Below are 21319 nucleotides of genomic sequence, written 5' to 3'. Positions count from 1 at the left end.
TGTTTCAATGAGGAAAAACAGGTCCATCCAGAGTTATCCAGCACTTTACAGACTGCCTTGGCGTGCCTGCTGAGCAAGCAAGTGTTAGGAAGCATGCATGATCTTGGTGTATGTGTGTGTATCTGGGGTGTGTGCACATTTCTTGGTGGGTGTCTGTATGGGGGGGGGGTTGTGAAGTTATAATAATCATTTGACATTATAGTAAATTATGCACTTACGCAGTTATGTAAACACTTTAATGTTTTGAATTTCAACAATTACATTTTCCCCTCAACACGACCGAAAGTCGACAATTTGATTAGCAGTGCACAAACATCGTCAGCTTTCCACCATTCTTAGGTAGAAGAAAGCTAATACTGTATTGTATTACCAAAGATTTTGCACAACAAACTTTGGCCAAAGAAATAAGTTTTGATCTCAAAGAAAACAGACTTGCCAATCCAGATTCCTTTCAGGAATTATCTAAACCTACTGACTATCAAATGTAACGCATTAGCTATACTGTTCATTCAATTCATTTGATGTACAAGTAATCCAACTGACAAACAACAACTGTTTGCATGCAACCTTAACAGAAAAAAATGAATTATTACAATTTGCTAACAGATGGAACATTTTGCAAGTTAGGGTGTCCAGTTCAAGTTTCATTACATGTAGCTGAGAGGTGATCAAAGAGTAATGAAAATCTATCCTTTGACAAATGCATACATTTTCAAAACAATGTACTCCAAGGAAATCAACCCATTAATAAAGATTTATTAAGAGCCAAAAAAGCAATTTTAATAAAGGAGTATTTTACTAAAGCAACTTCCTCACATTGTAACCCTACCCCGTAGCCACTGCTTTGCATTCTTGGAGTTAAACAAAGGCAAGTTACTTTATGCGATGTGAGATTTACCAATTATCTTTAATTACAAGCAAACCTGCCTAATAAGCAGCCTCATCTTAAGAATGATGCCCAATGCTGGGGACCTTGTAACTGCTGTACCTACAAGAGGTCTTGTCAAACCAGCACAACGATAACTTATTAAGTGTACATCATTTCAGCCATGTAGGACATTTCCTTGGGAATAAAAAAGTAATATTCCATGTAACCAGAAAGGTCCTCTATAGTTACGTCATCCACAGATGCCCTTGCTTGTTCTGAACAAGAGCGTAGTGATCCAGATGATCCTGTGCTTGAAATCTGGATTCTATTTTGCAGAGACTGTGAATAGTCCACGCTCTTCTCACATTCAGAAATAATGTTCCGTAAACCAGAAAAGGAGTACACTTCCATATTCTGCCAGTTTTTACACTGGCATTCTTTACCTTTGCAAGTACACTTTTTAGCTGCACTGGATTTGGACACTAATCGGAAATCCGAAGGCTGGCTTGGCTTCAGGCTCGATTCAGAAACCAATGAAATGGCAGAATTTTGATTAGCAACATTAGTGTCTGAAGTTGGTTCTGGAGCAGATTCTTCTGGGCGTTCATCACATTTTCCGCTAGCAAGGACTTCAAGAGTGGCAGGGGGTTCTTTTTTGGCAGAATTTCCTAGACAAACACCACCATCTAGAGTTTCTATTTGGAGCTTATGTTTCAGTAGTGTGCCAGACATGGAGGTTTTCGAACTACAGTGTGTAAACTTAGGAGGATGCAGAATTGGAGACTTGGAGCGCCTTCTACGTTGTGTTCGGACTGTTCCTCTTGAACTCTTTCTTGTCGACCTACAAGTTGGAATAATAAGAGATTGAAATTAAAGTTATTAGTGAACTCAGTGACATTCAGGTCTCTGAAGACAAACTTTATAGAACTATTGAATCCCAATGAAGACAGCACTTTTAGATCTGTTGTGCATGCGAACAGATCGTGGCATATTGACGCCCCCACCTCGCCCAAAATGCTATTAAACAATATACATTTGCCTGAGATCCCATCTTGAATGTGATTTACTGCTATTGTAAATGATGTACACACTTAATAGACTAGTTGAAATCCTTCTGCTAATGCACTGAATTACGTGCACAAATGCTGCCATGTTGAAAAACAATCCACCTATTTTTGAGCTTAGACCCCCACATAAAATTGAGAACCCTATCAAACTACATGACCACTGTATTGTATTCGAGAGTTGTGTAGCTTGTTAGCCAACTTAAAACTAGAATCCGGTTTTGCTTCTATGTAAAGCTGTATGCACCTTCTTAAACAATACAAAACTCTTACAAGCCATTGGAGTCAATTTCTGAGTCAATCACTGACATAAAGGCTGCAACTTAAACCAATGAAAACTTCCCTCTTGAGTCAGCTTCAGCATATAGGGAACAAAATAGGAATTCTTTTGCTTCGGAGACAGAATAAATCGATGTTTCACTGCTTAGTTCCAACGGATGAGAGAATATATATAATATAAATCCTACTGGCGGTCGCCAGTAGGTAGTTATAGTTAGGACAGAGTTTTTATCAAGAAGGTGATTTGCAGTGCCTATATCTTTGGTCGCCAGTTGATGAATCTCAATGACATTTTCCCAAAAACTGTGCCCAGTACTCCAGGCACGGTCTGGAAAGTTTTAGGGTGGTTCATCAAACGGGGGCTGAGAAAAAAAAAAAAAAAAAGGGTCTACTCCATGGTAATTCCCATAGGACCTTGGAACACGTCTGCAGCCCAAACCGCTGCTCGGAATTACACCAAATTGGGCAGGAAACTAGATATTGGTACGCAGATTGCGCTTTTTGCGAATTGGTGTAAATCCGTTCAGTAGTTTGGGAGATATATTAACTGGGGGAAAAATGGTTTATATAGGGAGGAGTATTACCTGCGGATCCGACAGTCCCCATGCTGTAATCTAATTTGCTGCCAACACTTCAACCGTTTTTTTTTATTCTAGGAAGCCGGCATCTCGCTGAGGCCCTGTGCCCTTTCTCCTCAACTCTGCAAATGCACCTCCCGCCACGCTCTTGGTTGGAGGATGAAGTCCCCTTCGTTGCTGAGAGTCCTGGGGGGGGGGGGGGGCAACTAACCCACCTGTTACCTCCAGTAAGCCACACACAGCTGGATTGTTGAGAGGTGGTCGGAGGCCAAGCCTCTTTTTCCACCACTCTGCAAATGCACCTCTCTGCGCACTGCTGGTGGGGGGGGATAAAGTCCCCTTGCCATGTTTGTTTTTAGTTTAGGCAAGCTGCGAACTCTTGCCTATTCCTTCCCAGCTCTCACTGCGGCAGTTGAGCCTCGGTGAGGCAGATCTAGTTTAAAGAGCCCATTAGAAATTCTAAGGTAGCAGCTACCACCTCTACAGACTCACAACAGTGGAGAGGTACAGGAAAAAAACTATTAAAAAAAATAAAAAATAAAAACAAAGACAGCTGTAGGACATGATGTCACCACAGGGATAAAAGGATACTTCCATGCCCTTATTTTTGCTCCTTTCATTTGTGAAATTCTATACGCAATCTTGGTCATGATAAAGATGATCACATGTCTGGAGACTCTCCTAACGATCCTAGTCATTGGCTTTTAAAATAAAAAAAATGTTAAACCAGAGCTCTCAGGAGCCCAAGCCAAGTTTACCACTACTATTCTCCTTTCATGCCTTAAATTTAAGTGACCCAGTGGCTACACCACTAATAGGAGCATACAAATGACAATTTATTTCAACATTACACACATTATGTCCTAAGGGAGACAGACACGCACCCAAAAAATTCTCAGTGTCCTGGCGTTTCAAATACATCAGCCAGTATTAATGAGATCTGCAGCTTAGTTTAACAGTGCAAAACAATAACCATTTAGACAAAACACATGCTTTACACGTTTCTATTCTGCTTTTGAAGATGGTTGAGCACCCAAATACCTTCTTTTCAGTGCTTGATCAGCTTCTAGCTCGGTTGCCTAAACCTCATTGTTCTGTTTTTATTCATGGAAGACAATGCCTAGGAAATTATTCCAATTAGTGAGAATATCTACACAACAGCAATATTCCACCGAATACCACTGAAAATCTAATTGGTGTAAGAATTATACTTCCATAAGACAAACACCGATGTGGTGTGTACAGGTGCATATATTGTCACAGAAGACCTGAGAGTACGACTTCCTCACAGGGCGTCAGGAACCAATCGCCCATAGAATCATCCCGGTCCTCTTCCAGAACTGTTTACTCTGGCATTATACACTACAAAGAAAGGCACCACTAACATACACAGCAGAGGACTTAACACTCTTTGCCGACAGAAACAAGGCAACTAGACCAAAGGCACTCAAAATAATGTGTCACTACATGATTCAAGGACCTTATAATCCCTGATTTTTCAGAAAAGGACATCAGACATGATGCTCACACTTACCCAGTCATCTACCCTATCATGTACTTGGACCTGTTCCCGACATTAAAACACCCCCCTACTCAACAGCACACAGAACTCAGCAATTAACAAAAGAAAATACACCAGTATCCTGCCTACTTCTGGGCTTTCAAGACCCACAAACCCCTAAGCCACCAGTATGTGTTTATTGAGACCTCCTCGTCTATGTTTGAGCTGGCCATGGGGCGAACCCTGGTGCTTCCAAGGTCAATGCAGCCTTCCTTTTCTATGTAGATTGTACAAACGTGTCACGGAATTGCGCCTATCTACTTTACCTTTCTCCAGGCTGACTATGTATTGCCAAAGCAGACGTTTGTGCGGTTTTGAGAGCTCGTGTATCGGTGTCCTGTCTTTATCTATTTTATTTTGTTTGAGAGACCATAGCAGATGTCAGCGCTTTTTGGATAGATCTTTACACTTTTCCCTTGTTTCTTGGGTTCCTACAATCCTATGCACTCTTTTAGCCCTCTTTAGGTTACGTATTATTAGATTTAGTTTTGTGTTATGTCAGAGTTGCGAGGTGTTCGTCTTCAGTCCGTGTGGGCTAACTTTGTTGTTGATGATAAGTGTAGATTTTAGAGCACAAATCCACCTCGTCCAGGTATCCACACTAGGTTGGTTTCCAGGATGCTTACCTTAACACTCTTGTTTTTCTTTCTATGCATCGAATAAAGTGATGTGGTGCTTGTTCCATTTTAACCTTCTAACTAATGTATGTTCCTCAGTCCCTATTGAATGAGATACTATAGCCGCTTGTTCCCTTTGTATGATGGTACTATTTAATTCAACCTGCAGCAATGTGTGGCGCATTTCATGTGATTTTACTTCAAAATTAACTATTTTCTGAGTAAGAAGGCTGCATAAAAAGATGTAGTCAATTGTGGTCATTCCTAAATGTTTTGGATCCAAACTTTCCCAAGTTTCATTGGTGGACTTTAAAATCATAATTTGCAACTGAATTTCCAACAGGATTTAAACGTCATGTTGAAAGAGGTGATCAGTCCCTTCTACACTTACCATACCTTCTATCAGGAAACCATACCAACCTGACAATAAAACATTGCATGACGCAGCACAAGGTTCATCGTGAGCGTATGAAAGTATAAAAAAAATGTGGCACAGTGGTGGTCATCATTAAGGTATAGAAAACAAAGTTTTCTAAACTTTGAGCCGGCTACTGACTTTGTCAAAGCTGGTATATTATAAAAGTATCTGGAATTAGCAAGGCCGATGGAGAGTACCACAAACCACTGGCAAAGTGAAAACTACTGGCTTTGCCAATGCTGGTTTTCGAATCAATTTATTTAGCCACTCTATATTTAAAGATGTATTTGCCAAAACAATATCTGCTTGCAGGCAAGCCTAGTGAGAGTGTACAATGGTTATAAGTGGTCCTTTGGCACCCTCTAGTGGCACACGACGACAGTATATAGCAATAACAAGCATTTGCAATGCAATCGTTCTCGCATTTACGCGCGTTTGAGCTGTTGACATTGTAAATGACAATGCCTTATATTTTTGTTTTCAAAACATGAATAAAGGCATTGTCATTAGACATTGTCATTTACAATGCCAATAGCTTAAACTCGCGTAAATCCAAGAGCTATTGCATTGCAAATGCTTTTTCCCTTTGCCATTGTTATCTTTCTCTACCTCCTCTTTTCCTCCTTTTGTGTTTTTCGAGCTCTTGTTCTGGGTCAAAATTTCATGAGGAAAAGTAAGTGCCAATCCCCCAAAAAACATGAGTGGTTGTGGGCCCCATCTGCAACCGCGGACTCAAATTAACCACAATTTACTGTGCGTTTGTTCCAGGTCAGACAGAAAACAATCATATCAGCATTTACCCAATGGACATAAATTTCTTCCGCCTATGGATTTATGCAAACAAAGGCTTGGAAGGATACAAGCTCAAAATCCACATGAAACGGTTTGCGTGAATGACAAAGTCTAGCAGCCAAAAGTTTAACCCCACAGGCCACTCGGGTGCAAAATAGTACTCAAGCCTTAAATTTTGAGACTAAAATGCATTGGTGACAGCTACATGGCAAAGCAAGTGATCAACAGGCATTGTTGTACCAAATTTGTTTAGAATACTAGCCAATTTACTCCTAAATCGCAAGCATGTTCCCTACTTAAACTCACAGGGACCAATTCACAGAGTTTTCTGAATACCCAAGATGAAGTTAGGTGCACAATAATCTTGTGAGCGAGAATTCTGAGATCCTGACTCAAGAGAATCCCGACTTAGAGAATCAGAGGGAGCGTAGCACCGTGAATAACCTGCAGTGAATTTGAGGCGTATTAGTTAAACATTCATTTTTCAAGTGGATGACTGAGGGGGATTTAGGAGGCAAATCATACCCATACAATCTTAGCTTTGTCGCTATTCACACGTTGCTGATTTAAGCACATAAAATTGCCAGCAAAGTCTGGCATATGTGAGTAAAGGGGGTGTGAACAGCAAACAAATGTCCCCAGGTTCCATGAGGTACAGTATAAGAGGTCGCTGCACAATGAACAAGCATTGAAAATGCAATAGGTCTCGCCTTTGATTAAGTTAAAGCCATTTGCTTTGCTAATGAAATTGTATAGCAAAGCAAATGGCTTTAAGTTAATACAAGACGAGAACAACTATTGCATTTTTAATGCTTGTTCAGAACTGGAGCAATCAGTCAAGGAATTTGTAGAGCGCGCTACTCACCCGTAAGGGTCTCAAGGCGCTAGGGGAGGGAGGTCGCTACTGCTCGAACAGCCAGGTCTTGAGGGGTTTCCTGAAGGCGAGATGGTCCTGGGTCAGCCGCAGGTGGGTGGGGAGGGAGTTCCATGTCTTGGCTGCCAGATATGAGAAGGATCTTCCTCCGGCGGTGGCTTTGCGAATTCATGGGATGGTGGCGAGGGGGAGGCTGGCGGACCGGAGCTGGCGGGTTGGTGTGTAGAGTACGAGGCGGTTGTTGAGGTAGCTGGGGTCCGCGTCGTGGAGAGCCTTGTGTGCGTGGGTGAGGAGTCGGAATGTGATTCTCTTGCTGACGGGGAGCCAGTGCAGATGTTTCAAATGGGCAGAGATGTGGCTGTGGCGGGGGATGTCCAGGATGAGTCTTGCCGAGGCGTTCTGTATGCGCTGTAGTCTTTTCTGGAGTTTAGCTGTGGTTCCGGCGTAGAGGGTGTTTCCGTAGTCCAGGCGGCTGGTGATGAGGGCTTAGGTGACCGTCTTCCTGGTTGCGGTGGGGATCCATCAGAAGATTTTTCGGAGCATGCGCAGGGTGTTGAAGCAGGATGCTGAGACGGCGTTGACTTGCTTGGTCATCGTGAGGGAGGAGTCCAGGATGAAGCCCAGGTTGTGTGCGTGGTCTGTGGGTTTGGGGGCGGTGCCCAGGGCGGGTGGCCACCAGGAGTCGTCCCAGGCAGAGGACTTCCGTCTTGTCCGAGTTAAGCTTTAGACGGCTGAGCTTCATCCATTCCGCGACGTCTCTTATCCCTTCCTGGAGGCTGGCTCTGGCGGTGTCCGGGTCGTTGGTGAGGGAGAGGATCAGCTGTGTGTCGTCGGCGTAGGAGATGTTGAGGTTGTGTTTGCGTGCAATGGGGCTCATGTAAATGTTGAAGAGGGTGGGGCTGAGCGAGGAGCCCTGTGGGACGCCGCAGATGACTTCGGTAGCCGCGGACCGGGGGGAGGCGGACTCTCTGGGTTCTTCCGGCGAGGAACGAGATGATCCACTCCAGGGCCACGCCTTGGATTCCGGTGTCGCTGAGGCGTTGTATCAGGGTGTGATGGCATACCGTGTCGAAGGCTGCTGAGAGGTCCAGGAGGAGGAGGGCGGTGGTTTCCCCGTTGTCGAGCATTGACCTGATGTCGTCGGTAGCTGCTATGAGGGCGGTCTCGGTGCTGTGGTTTGCTAGGAAACCGGATTGTGACGGGTCGAGGGATCAGTTTGCCTCGAGGAAGGCGGAGAGTTGTTTGTTGACCATCTTCTCAATGACTTTGGCAGGAAAAGGGAGGAGCGAGATGGGTCGGAAGTTCTTGAGGTCCGTGGTGGTTTTTTTCAGGAGGGCGCCGATTTCTGCGTGTTTCCAGCTCTCCGGGAAGGTGGCGGATGTGATGGAGCTGTTGATGACGTCCCGGAGCTGGGGTGCAATGATGGGAGTCCGCTTTGTTGAAGATGTGGTGTGGGCATGGGTTGGGGGGGAGCCGGAGTGGATGGTGCTCATTGTGCGGGCGGTATCTTCGGTGGTGACCTTGGTCCAGGTGCGGAGGGTGGCGGTTGGATGCGCTGGTTCGGTGGTTGTGTGCGTGGTCTGTGCTCCGAAGCGGTTGTGAATGTCGGCGATCTTGCGGTGAAAGAATGAGGCGAGTGAGTCGCAGAGTTCTTGCGAGGGTGTGATGTCGTTGTTGCAGGCGGTGGGGTTGGAGAGCTCTTTGACGATGCTGAAGAGTTCTTTGCTGTTGTGGGTGTTGTTGTCCAGACGTTGTTTGCAAGTAGTTCTCTTGGTGGTGCGGATCAGTTGGTGGTGCTTGCGGGTGGCGTTCGAGGGCGGTCATGTTCTCTGTTGTCTGATCATGGCGCCAGGTTTCTCCAGGGAGCGGCAGGTTTTCTTCGAGTTTATGAGGACGTCGGTAAACCACGAGGCTTTCTTGCTGTGGGGTCTGCTGGGTGATTTCCTCAGTGGTGCGAGTTCGTCGGCGCAGTTGGCGAGCCATTGTGCGAGGTTGCGGGCCGCATCGTTGGGGTCCGTCGTGATGGTGGGAGGGTTCTGGCTGAGGGAGGTGGTGAGCTGGTCGGCGGTGATCTTGCTCCAGCTTCTGCGGGGGGCCTGTTGCGGGTGGTGGAGGGTCATGGTTTTCCTGAAGGAGAAGTGGACGCAGCTGTGGTCTGTCCAGTGGAGTCCGGTGGAGTGGCTGAAGCCTAGGAGATGTACTTGCTGGAGGAGAAGACGGGGTCAAGCGTGTGGCCGGCGTAGTGGGGGGGGTGTTCACCAGTTGCTTGAGTCCGAGGTTGTCCAGCAGGGTGGTGGTGTTGCTGTCATTGTTGTTCTCCAGGTGGAAGTTGAGGTCTCCTAGGAGGATGTAGTCTGGGGAGGTGAGGGCGTGTGGGCTAATGAAGTCTGCGATGGCTTCGCTGAATTGAGTGCGTGGTCCCGGGGGTCTGTAGATTACGGTGCCTCGGAGGGTGGTTCTGGGGGGAGGGGGGGGGGGGGTCGGTGAGTTTCTGGAAGTGCAGGTGTTCGGCGGCTGTGAGGGTGTCTTCCGAGTTGGTTGTGATGCGGATTGTGTTTCTGTGGACAATGGCGATGCCTCCTCCGGTTTGGTTGGTGCGGTCCCTTCGGGTGATCTTGTATCCGTCGGGGATGGCTACGGCGATGTCCGGGGCTGAGGAGGCGTTCATCCAGGTTTCCATGAGGAAGGCGGCGTCGGGTGCAGTAGTGTATAGGAGGCTCCAGAGTTCGACTGCGTGTCTGTGGACTGAGCGGGTGTTGAGCAGGATGCACTTGAGGTGATTCTTGCTGGTGGTAGGCTTGGCGGGTGCCGGCCCGGGATGGCTGCAGGTGAATTTGCTTTCTTGGCAGGTGAAGGGTCCGTGGGTGCGTTTCGGGGTGGCCAGGTGGCAGGCGGGGTTCCGGCCAGTGTTGAGTGCGCAGAGGGTGGCGGCGTCGTAGGTTCGTCGGGTGCGTTGGCATCGTCGGGATCCAGGGTTCCTGGCGCTGGGCGCAGACTGGCTTGCCTTTGGCGCACAATCGGCGCGCCCGTTGCGCGTGAACGCTGCGCGTACGTGCGGACTCTGCCATAAATGGAGAGTGGGGGGGGGGAGGAGCAGCTGGGAGGCGGGAGCGGGGTGGCGAATGGGAAGGAGAGAGGGTCCAAGAGAAAAGGGGGCGGGCCGCAGGGGAGCAGCGGCAGGGAGCGGGGTGCAACGGCGGGAAAAGCGGAAAACGACAAAAATCACTCAGTCAGGGGCACCACACTGGGAGAAAACAACTGCTGGCACAGAGAATGAACGAAAAACGGAGAAACAGGGGTCACAGCCTCAGGGGCGGCGGCAGCAGGGAGACCGGGTGCACTCAGGAGGAGCCACGCAGCGGGTGGAGCGACTGGCTCTGACGAGGTCAGAGCAGTGATCTGCGCGCGGACACAAGGAGCCTGCGAGCCAGCCGCAGCAGGGCCGGCAAGGCATGTCTGCCCCTGGTTTATGATGATACAGCACCGTGTGGTGAAGCCTCACAGCTGGTGCGGATACTACAGAGGGAGGATTGGACAACATCAAAGGCCGAGACCCTGCAGAGCCGGGCACCCGCTGTGACCCCTGCCAGAGCACAGAAATAAGCTATGGATGTGTATTGGGTTTCGCATGCACACAGCTGAAATTAGCCACTATTGTCTTGTGGCTAACGCCAGTCTCCAGCGAAAGTCACAGCGTTAAGTATATGAGCGGGCTGCAGCATCTGCCTTACATTTAAGTCAGAACCTATTGTGTATATTCCATAACATGCGCTGTTTGCAAGTGAGTCTGAAATTATTAAAACATGCACTGAGTCACATGGAAAGTAGTTAGAAAATTGCATTACCGTGTTTACATAGTTTTCCTTTATAATCTTTTGACTACATTCATTCACACCACCAGGGCTCAATTGCTTCATAGTTCTTTAAATGTCTACAATAGGACAATTCATGAGAATCCCTTCCTTTCCATTTCTCATCCTGACATTCGTATCAATGACTGATTCGATAAAAAAAAAAAAAAAAAAAAAAAAAAAAAAAAAAACGAAAGCATGGTGTTCTTTCAAAGGCCCTAATGGTTGTTAATATTCGAGAGTCTACATTATCACGATGGGACCGGCGACAATATCAGCGCACATTTACCCGCGGACAGACAGATGTTCTGATAAAAATAAACATAGATTTTGGAATACACATTAGAGTTTTGGAAGGATTGAAAACTGTACAACGGGTTTCTTCTTGCCGACTTGCAGGCTGGGCTGGTCTGTGCGCAAGGCCACACACATTCTCTGCTGGGGAAGCAGCCAGTCAAACAATGCCCGCGTGCCACTGATTTCATTAGCGGAGACAGACGCGTGTGAGCTCGGAGGGTCACAAACATGCCAAGGGATGCTTAGGACGGGGATCATCTGCTCTTTCACCAGCGGGTGGTGTTGGGGGGTGGGGGCTATTCTTGTGGGGAAATGCAGCCTGTCGTACAAATACACATTTTGTCTTCTTTTATCCGCAGCGAAAGCTTTCCCGGGTTATGTTATGCGTAAAGCCAACACAGAAAAACCTCTTCCCCTGCACTAATACGAAATTTGGTGTGCACCATTACCTTTCCCCACCTAGAAAGGAAGCTACTCCAGCCCTTTACTGAAGTAAATCCCTGACCACTTGCAATGTAAGAAAAGGGATTGAGAGGGGAGCTTGCAAACACGAACAAATTACCGAGCTACTGATCCCACGTAAAAAAAATGCTATTGATTATCGCCTCTAAAGCGAAGGGAATCTATTCTTCAGTGAGGCGGAGTAAATTATTAAACGTTTTGTTCCCTCTGTGTTACGATTCAAGAGCAGTTACCTGAATCCAACGCCTCTTCCTTTCTATCGATGGTTGTATTCCTTTTGATAATAAAAACTGCACTTGTGAATTACTCATGAATTTTAGTGATACTGCTGCCAGAGGCTTTACTTCGAATGACCGCAAGATGGCGATGTTGCTCTATGCCAGCTTACCTTGCGACCGCAGAGTACTTGGATTCATTTAGAAATAATAACACACTTAATGAAGATAATAGTTAACAATCGCCTCTAAATAAAACTTTGCATTCATTTTGGTATCTATTGATACCATTTACCAGGTACACCTGGATGAGCCTGTTACTCCAAGATAAGGCGGCACCTGTTAACTAGCCGTGCAGCCTGACTACGTTTTCAGATCGCCTCCATTTGAATTTATAGCACTTAGACTTCTTCAAAATTGTATTTTTTTCCGATGCTGGCATAGGCCTTCCTGCAGCAGTTCCCTTATTGTTTCAATTAAGTGTCGACTTTCCAGTATGTACACCGCAACCTTTAGAAGTTTGTAAACCATGGTTATGTGAAAAACAGGTTTAAAAATATTCAGCACCGCATTCTAATAACTATGTTCCTTGAATCTCATGTGGCTATTCTAACAGGACTGTTATTTCGTTGATTCTGGGTACGCCGCAACCTATAATAGGAGGACAAAATTTCACATGACTTAAAAATAAAAGGTTTTTTGTGGATGGCTGTCTGCCGTAAATGGTGCACTGCTTGTGAATCGGGCTCATAGGCCGTCGGCAGGTCTTGGTGTGATCTTTGGAGTACGATGGTTATCTGTTGTGTGAGATGCCAGAGCTCCCTGTGTCAAAGCCTAACCTCAAAAGGCTTTCAATCTTCAGTACCGCGTACGGATTCGGTGGGACAGAAGATGTGCAGCGGGGACTGGCTTTACTGGCGGCGAGAAAAAAAGTCCACAGAGTATCACGCCGCCAGTAAAGGAGCCAATACCCGCGTGCACATCGTTTTTGTCTCGTTTGTCCCCCCGCGTGCACACTGGAATCGTATCGATTCCAAAAGTCCTCTGCATGGCTGAGCAGCGCATGCGCTACTTTTCGCCAGGCCGAGACCTAAAAATATTCTTCCAATGGGAAAAAGGGCAAAATCTTGAGGAATATGCAAAGGTAAATTGGAAGATTTTCTGTTGGTGGTACACGTGTAATTTAAGCCTTATATGTACATTTTGCACAGATTTCCATTTGTAGCTCAGCCTTTTTTTACTTCGGCTGAATCAGCTGAAAACGAAATAAAAAAATGGAGTCTAAGAGTTGTAGGTTTCCGCATATTTGTGTGATCCTTTGTGAAGCAGGTGCAATATGTACCTATGTGAGAGAAAGCGTTTGTTAGATGGTGCTGAACTGGGATCTAGTTTCATTGAGGAGTGTATGGGCAAAAGCACTAACAGCATTAGGCGAGGATAATAAGGCAACAAAAGATTGGAAATGTATCCAAATGAGGAAAATCACTGTTGATATGACTTGATTGTAGAGATCAGCTATAATGTAAATGTAATGTAAATTGATACTTGTATAGCGCACTACTCACCCGCAAGGGTCTCAAGGCGCTTGTACGAATACCGCTGTGGAACCCATCCTGGCTTTCCCTGTGAGGTGTCCACTCCTGGGCACCCCCAAGGTGGAGGCCAGGCATCCTTAGCGTTGTGGGGGCCGTTGTGGAGATTAAGCAAGCTATTGCCCAGAGTTGCAGAGTGGGACCCATGATTGGAATAGGCACCGAGGCGAGAATGATCAGGTCCGTGGAAATTGAGCCCAAGACCCGCCGAGGAGGGAATTGAACCCTGGTCCGGGCCAGACCTCTGCATCAGGGTCTGCCGCTCTAACCATTGAGCCACACTTCTCCACCTATAGTGTCTTGCAATAACACTGAGGGGACATGCACAATTTTCTTGCAGACTAGAATAAAGTTTCCCCCCTCCCGCAAACATTCCTTGCACAGTAGAACATGCTCCCTGCGCTCAATAGATATACTAGTGGGTGGCATGAACATTTTCCAAGGCTGCTTTCAGCTCCTACTCTACTATTGCATGGAATATCCAAGTAACTGGGCCTTATCTAATACAGTGTTCAAATGTACTCCATGTTTTGCTTGCCATGTATATTTCTGTAAACAATTGCTTTAGCCACGGGCATCAACTTCTATGCGGCTCTGGAACATGAGCCCCAGTAATTTTCTCAGGTTAGGTGGTCTGAGCAATCTCATTGTTCTACTCTCTGCTCTTGAAGAAAGGACGCCCTGTAATCAAAACACCTTTATTAAGGAAGACTGAAGATAAGGGATCAGTGTGTTAGTGACAGTAGGGAAGGGATGGTACTTCTTTACGAGGAGCTACTAGGTCAGAGAGCTGAAGGGACAGTGTGACGGGAAGCAAAAGGAGCAGTATGAGACCAGAGTGGTGGTGTGGGAGCAAAGTGACACTGTGTGAGGGGAAGAGACGGGTAGCAGAAAATAGTGTGAGAGCAGAGGGTATTGTGGCAGCAAAAAGGGCTATGTACAAACAAAACAAACAAATGGCTGGAAGGGGGCAGTGTGTGGGCAGAAGGGGCAGGGAACATATTGTGTAGTGTTTGAACTCAGGGGATGTGAGATCAGAAGTGGTGTCAGAGGGATAATGTGAGAGCAGAAGGTGCAGAATGGAGAAGGAACTGTGTGAGAAGAAAGGGGAGTGTGATGAAAAAGGGTAGTATGAAGACAGTGGGCAGAGCGCAGTGATGCAGTGTGTAAACAGAGGGGGCAGTGTACATGCAGTTGGTACAAGGAGAAGATTTGACAATGTAAGCAGGGGTACTGTGTGAGCGGAGGGTCAAGGAGCAGAGTGGCAGTGTGAGAGCAAAAGGGGAAGTGTGGGCACAGAAGGGGCAGTGACTGAGCAAAAAGGGCAGGGTATGAGCAGAATGTCCAGGGATCAGATGGATCTGTATCAGAGAACACATTGGGCTATTTGCGAGCAGAGGATAGTGAGTGAGAAGGGGCGGAGAGCAGAGGGAATATGGTGTGAGCACAGGTGCTTGTTTTTGAGCGGAGAGGACAGGAAGCAGATGGAGGCAGCGTGTGAGGCATGGTACGAGCAGTGCATAGTGTGTCAGTAGAGTGCAACGTCTGAGGAGAAGCAGCTTCAGTAAAGTGTGAGCAAAGGAGGTAGTGCGTGGACAGAACTTAAGGGCTGGGACAACATGGGGTGGTGTGTAAGCGGAAGGGTGGTGTGTAAGCGGAAGAGATAGGGAGCAGAGAGCACTGGTGCCCTATCAATACTTTTGCGAATGTGGCCGCTGTGGCTGTAGCTTTGCTATTCCTCCCCCATCCAGTTGGAAAGGTCCTGGCTCACAAGACGGGACTGATCTATAGGGTATTATCGCAGTGCCAGAACGGCTGGTCTGACAGGGCACAGTTGTTGGTTGTGGGTGGAGCTATTTTATGGGCTGGTGTGTTGGTTTTACTTTAATTCCCTGAAATTACCACATCACCTACAAAGCAAGTCTTTACAAGTTCAAAACTGCCCCGATTTGCAGATGTGGGTCACTTCTTTAACTGCGGTTGGCTAATTGGAGCCACGTTTATGTTGGTGCAGGTGTCTGTTTTCTGTCCCACTCCGACCAAGCTGGCTCAATACATGGGTGTGCAACAGGACAACTGGTTATGTGTGGAGCACACGCAGTTCCGTTTATTTGCTCATAGTCTAACGAGATTGCAACGAACACTAGGCCCCTTTTAAAGTCAGGTCTCTGGAAGGCTGCCTATTATGCAAATGTAACCGCTGGTCATAAATAGACCACCATACTTCTCTTCCATTAAGGCAGTGGAAAACACTGCAGATATCATGAGCATGTCTCTCACATATTCCCTGAAATCGACTGAGTACAAGCTTCCTTGGACCGGTTTCTGGCATTTCAGCCGTCTTCAGCCAGGGGGTGGTGATGGACGAAGCATCTGAACCAATCGAACACTCACACCCAGTCAACAGATCTGGGTTTAATCCATCACCACCCCCTTTTGTACCGCTTTGTTCTGCCGTAAGTTGGCAGGGTATGCTCAGACGCGAGTCCCTTGCTCACTTTGCCACTGGAGTCAAGCAAGCCTGGCTGAAGACGGCTGGAATATCAGAAACCGGCCCTAGGAAGCTTGTTTCCGGTCCAGGGAAGGCATGGCTTGGCAGTTCGGGCTGGACTGTTCCCATGAGGCACAGGGTCTGGCTGATTTGCATATGGCCATGTCTGCACTAGGGTGGCAGAGTGGGCTAAAGAACGGTGATGGATTAAACCCAGATCTTTTGACTGGGTGTGAGTGTTTGATTGGTTCAGATGCTCAGTCCATCACCACCCCCTTTTGTACAGCTTTACAACTAGGGGAAGCGTCATAACTCAGCCTCAGAGTGTTAGAAATGTTTTTTTTTCCGATGCTGCCTACTACAACTACTCAACTTAACCATGATGATATGAAATATGTTTTAAAAGATTATAAGAAATTCTGCTCAAAATTGATCTAGTCTATGAAGTATAATTACCTTTGTTTGTACACTTGCTGTCTTCCAAGCTCAGTGCCATCGCCTTGAGCGCACCGAACATGTTGCTCACAGGACTCTAAAATGTTGCTCACCAGATGGTCCAACTCGCAGTCATTTTTTTTAATTGTTCCATTGATACATCATTTCTTTTAGTCCTCCGTGCTTTCATTTCCCAAAGACTTGTTCCTCCGGTGTGAGTCATCATGGCCCATACCAAAGACCTGAGGCATTTACTCATCCGGCCTCGTGCTCCCGGCCTAGCACCTGCCATGTGGCCAGTGTGTTGCCAGCCTCGCAAACAGTTTGATTCATTGCTCAAATGAGACACTATCGACACCGCAAGAGGGCGAGCAGAGTAAAGTCCAGTGGGACCAGCCCTTAACTAGCTACAGCCAAGTAAACAGAATGCCTAGTGCTAATTGGAGCATGTTAAAGTTCATGAAGGGTGTACACACTAGGTAGTTCATAGAAAACAATAAAGTATGTTGGATTGAGCTTTACAAAGGAAAGCTGCAAACGTCTGCAAATAAAAATTAATAGTGTCTGCTACGTGATTAATGGATGTAAAAAAGAAATAACCATGTACTATAGATTGAAAAAGAATGTGCATTTTTACCACTGAACAAGCTTGAAAAATTAAATGGAATAATAAGGAGAAACCCTGAGATTCTGTAAAGTCGCAAAGTGTTAGTGGGATATTTTAGAAAACGGCTAAGAGCAAACAAATACAGAAACATATTAAGGGAATAATTTTAAAAAACTATTTACTGAGACAGTGGGATATTCTAGGAATGTTACGTTCCACCTTCCCCCTTCATATTTCGTTTGCAGCCTACGTTCATTGCTGAGATCACCACTAGGGTTCAAACATAAGTTTCTTTATAAAAACAAGCATTTGCAATGCAATCGGTCTCGCCTTTGGGACCTTATATGTATTTACCTATGCAGTCCATTATTGTGGGTACAGCAACATTTACTGTTCTAATGTGCACTAAGCAGGAAAAAGGTGCAGTACCACAGGCTGTCACTAGGTATCCCTTGGGACCTCTTTTGGCCACATAAGGTACTGCACCTTTTTTTATACCAATATACCAGTGCCAGCAAAGACGTGGTAGCGGATGCAAGGAACATCAAAAATAATTAATGGAATTTAAACCACGTCATTGCTCCCACTACCATGTTTTCCTAACCTCCAGATCACATCCAAATAACTGCATCATGGTCAGTATACTGCTGCACACTTGGCACAAACATTACATATATATCAATATCAGTGCCATTTGATGAAATTATCTGTTTTTGAATGATCCACTTAAGTATAATAACATGTTCATGAAACCCCGTCCCCTGCATATTGTGAGCTTCTTGTGAAGTAGTGTGACCGACATGGTCGCTGCCCTAGAGCAGTGTTAGTAGTGCCCCCCACAGCTCACATAGGCCTGCCACACTAACAGATACGTCAAGGAGGTCCCTTTTCGGTAAACTAAAAAACATATGAAGAAGCGTCCGACTAAATATATTCTACATTGTCCCCGTCCTCTTCCTAGTCTCCATCTGACAACATCCGTATTATTTGTGAAGTCTGGATGTTCCATTGTAAGACGGGTTCAGATAATGTGACACTTTGGTTATCTAAATCCAAAATAGTGCAATGGCTACATGGGAAATATTGGTATGCGCGCTGCAGGCTGAACTGGTTTCACACACAAAACACATGGATGTCACTGTGGATGACAGACTTGTCATCTGTAGAGGAAAGAAACGGGTTTTAGTAGGCAGGAAGTAATGGCGCTCAGGCACTTTTAACGTATATTCCGTATTAAGTATCAGTGTTGGGAATGGTGCCGACAGGGAGGGGAGACCCTCAAACCCCTCTATCCGTGTGGCACACGCCACACATTCACAAATTAACTAAAGTCCTGCGCACCGAATTCTGAGTCAAAAGGGTAGCTGATCAAGGATAAGTAGTGTTCGAGGAAAAGCATGTATTGCAATCTCACTTAAAGTATGAGGCCGCCAGAATCCACGAGTCCAAATTATTAAACGCGTATTAAATCGTGCACCTATAAAGTAGAGTGGCCAGGTATCTGGGATGGCGAACCGGTAGTTGACCGGTAAAGCACGAGTAAGTGCCAGTCACGGTTAGACTCGTTGCTGGATCTCAGTAAACTGGCGTCCTAACCTTTTGACTAAGAATTCGGTTACCCTTCCGGGTTGGAATTATCACCGGAACTGGGCCTATCTTACTTTGGATTCAGCCACTAAGCCCTGAAGATTTGTAGAATTTTGCCTTTTCTACAATGAAACACGTGTCGGCTGGCTGTATATAAACCTATACCTGATGACCTATTAAAAAGGGAGAACACTTGTCATCTGTAACTGCAATTTGGTTGTTTCTTGAGGAGAGGCATTCTAAACAGACGAACTTAACAAAAAATCAATGCATCAATCTCTGAGGTGGAGGCAGGCAAGCAGTGTTGTGAGGGGGCGAGGAAGAGACAGCATAGGCAGATTAAACGAGGGCACTGCAGTGCAAAAGTGAAAATTAAACAAACTAAAAAATGAGCAGTGGCCTTGGAGGGTAGGTGGAGGCCTGCAAACAGTGTTGTGGGATGGGTGAGGAGGGGGCACGGGGAGATGAAGGGACAGCAAGTGGACCGAAGTTTCATGCACTAGTAAACAGAACACTTAGCAAGCTGGGGCAGACAAACCAAACAAAAAAAGAATTGCTCTCAATAATTAACATGAAGATTAAGTAAGAGGAAGCTACGAAAAAGATGGGTGTTTTTTTTAAGCCCATACCCTAGATACAGTGAGTCTTGAAGAGACAGCGCATGCACTGCCTTGGTGAGACCTGATGATGTGCCTTGATCGCCCCACGGCAGGATCTACAACCATGGATCAAACTGCCTACCATGCCCGGAGGCGGACTCTGGGTAATAACACTAAAAACTAGTCAGTGAAAGTGCAGCTCCTCAGCCAGTTGCATCTAGGTAAACTGTGGGACTGTCAAACGCACCATATGTCTGCCTCACAATTCATAGTCGACTGCATGGATCTTACAAAGATGCACTCACCCAGGACCGCTCCGATTCAGGAGCTGTAAGGAAAACAAATCTAAACTTGCATCTTAAAATGGTGTAACCAAACCAGTCAGTGGCTCTAGAGGGCTATTATGGAATTTTAAAAACTGAATATTGTGGGACTTGTGAACGCTTGCAGAGATTAGTAAAAGGTGTATAACAGAAATCTGCAATGTGTTATAATTAGGGCATTGAGGAAAAACGTGTTACCGGACTTTGGCAAGATTCAATTATCAATCAGACCAATATTGACAATTTTTGTCACCATAAAATACCCTGGAAAATTCAAATTTTTTAAAACAATTTGTGGATAAAAGCCCTTACTCTCTGTAGTCTGGTTTTTAAATTAGATGAAATTTTGATTAGTGGTTACGGACCACACACTGGGCCTGAAATATAGATGGTCTTTAAACTAAATTGGCCCCCAAATAATGGAAATTACATCTAATTTACATGGATTAATTCTGCCTACAATGTTCCTTATAGGACTGGCTTGTGTTTTAATCATTTTAGCAACACATCTGTGCACTCATATTCGGTTATCATTTCAACTGACACACATGTTGCTCCCTGCTTACAAAAGGGTGGGGGCTCCTGTCCTAGAGGAAGCTTTCACTACTCGACCTCAATGTAGTTGGAGAGGAATGGTTATCCAATTGAGATGGTCTTAGTATATAATGTCATGGAACTCTAGGTGGTAAACAACATGAAGATTCCTCGTGCAAAGCTAAATCCTGATAGGACTTAACTTTTCTATAATGTGGAGTCCTCCGGAACACCGTGAACAATGGTGGAGGCTGGGTATGGGCTGTGGAGGATAGGAGGAATGAAAAAAGCAGAAAATGATGGGGGTGATGTCATCGGCGACGTTTTGACTGACTGAGGGTCCCTGAAGTAGGGCAAGGGTGTTGATCTCATGGAAGCATAAGGTGAGGTTTTTACTCTGGGCTAAAAGTACAATATCAAGAGAGTCATTTCACAAAGAGTGGGGCAGGATAGCCCTTGTTCCTGTTAAAAGAATTGGCAGGAAGGAGCACACAGAAGGGCTACCAATTGCTCAGATGGTGGTGTACAAGAGACAAACAAAGAGAATCAACGCAGGATCTAGGAGCAGCTCATCAGATTGACGTGGGAACCGAATCACTTAAAGTAGGGTGCATCATTCACGCTATGCAGAAGCAAGGCATCAAGGAACATCCATCCTTCAATGCAATATAGTTCAACTGAGTTCAAGGTATTCCAAAGACAATCGTGTAAATGTATAGCATGTTTTCTCACACTTAACTTTCACTTCAGAATAATAGTTCTCTTTGTACATAGTGTTATTAACATAGAACTTTTAATCATGTGCTATTGCTAATCATGTGTGCTGTATGGTACAAACATGCCACAACTACCAACAAAATTTATCAATCACCACTTAAACATGGATCTAAGAATGAATGTCCAATTAACAGAAAAACTGTTCATTTCTTACCCGTGCCAACTTTCTTTGGAAGGACATAGACCTTTGGATTTTATTTCTTCTGCAGTTGCTCTGATTGATGTTCGACTTGTTCCTTCACAAAGACATACAGTAGACCTACAAAAAAATAAAACGGGGGTATTAGAGACCAGAAACCTAAATGTCAGTTTTCTTACAAATCAGTTCACTCCTCGCACGAAAAAAAATAGCACTGTTGATATTTAGAGGGCACCAAATGCCCTATGTATGTGCTTTATCTGGGAAATAAGTCCAAAAATGTGAAATTGAAAAGGAATGTTTTATTTTTGGGTTAGTTGGAATTGGCAATGGAAGGCTTTAAGACAACATTTTAAGTC

General features: G+C 45.6%; 1 protein-coding gene across 1 annotated transcript in view; it reads right to left on the bottom strand.

Annotated features, from left to right (window-relative positions):
* Positions 1-219: 219 nt before the first annotated feature.
* The window catches only part of OSER1 (oxidative stress responsive serine rich 1), a 39395-nt gene continuing 18295 nt past the window's right edge, over positions 220-21319 (bottom strand). The window contains exons 3-4 of the mRNA XM_078651947.1: positions 20976-21080; positions 220-1709 (exon numbers count right to left, since the gene is read on the bottom strand). Of these exons, the coding sequence (XP_078508073.1) occupies positions 1028-1709; positions 20976-21080 (787 nt within the window). The 3' untranslated portion in view covers positions 220-1027. The remainder of the gene's footprint in view (positions 1710-20975; positions 21081-21319) is intronic.

This window comes from Lissotriton helveticus, chromosome 7, assembly GCF_964261635.1.
Source record: "Lissotriton helveticus chromosome 7, aLisHel1.1, whole genome shotgun sequence".
NCBI lineage: Eukaryota > Metazoa > Chordata > Amphibia > Caudata > Salamandridae > Lissotriton > Lissotriton helveticus.
The sequence above is the reverse complement of the archived record's forward strand: the minus strand, read 5'-3'. Positions and strand labels throughout refer to the sequence as shown.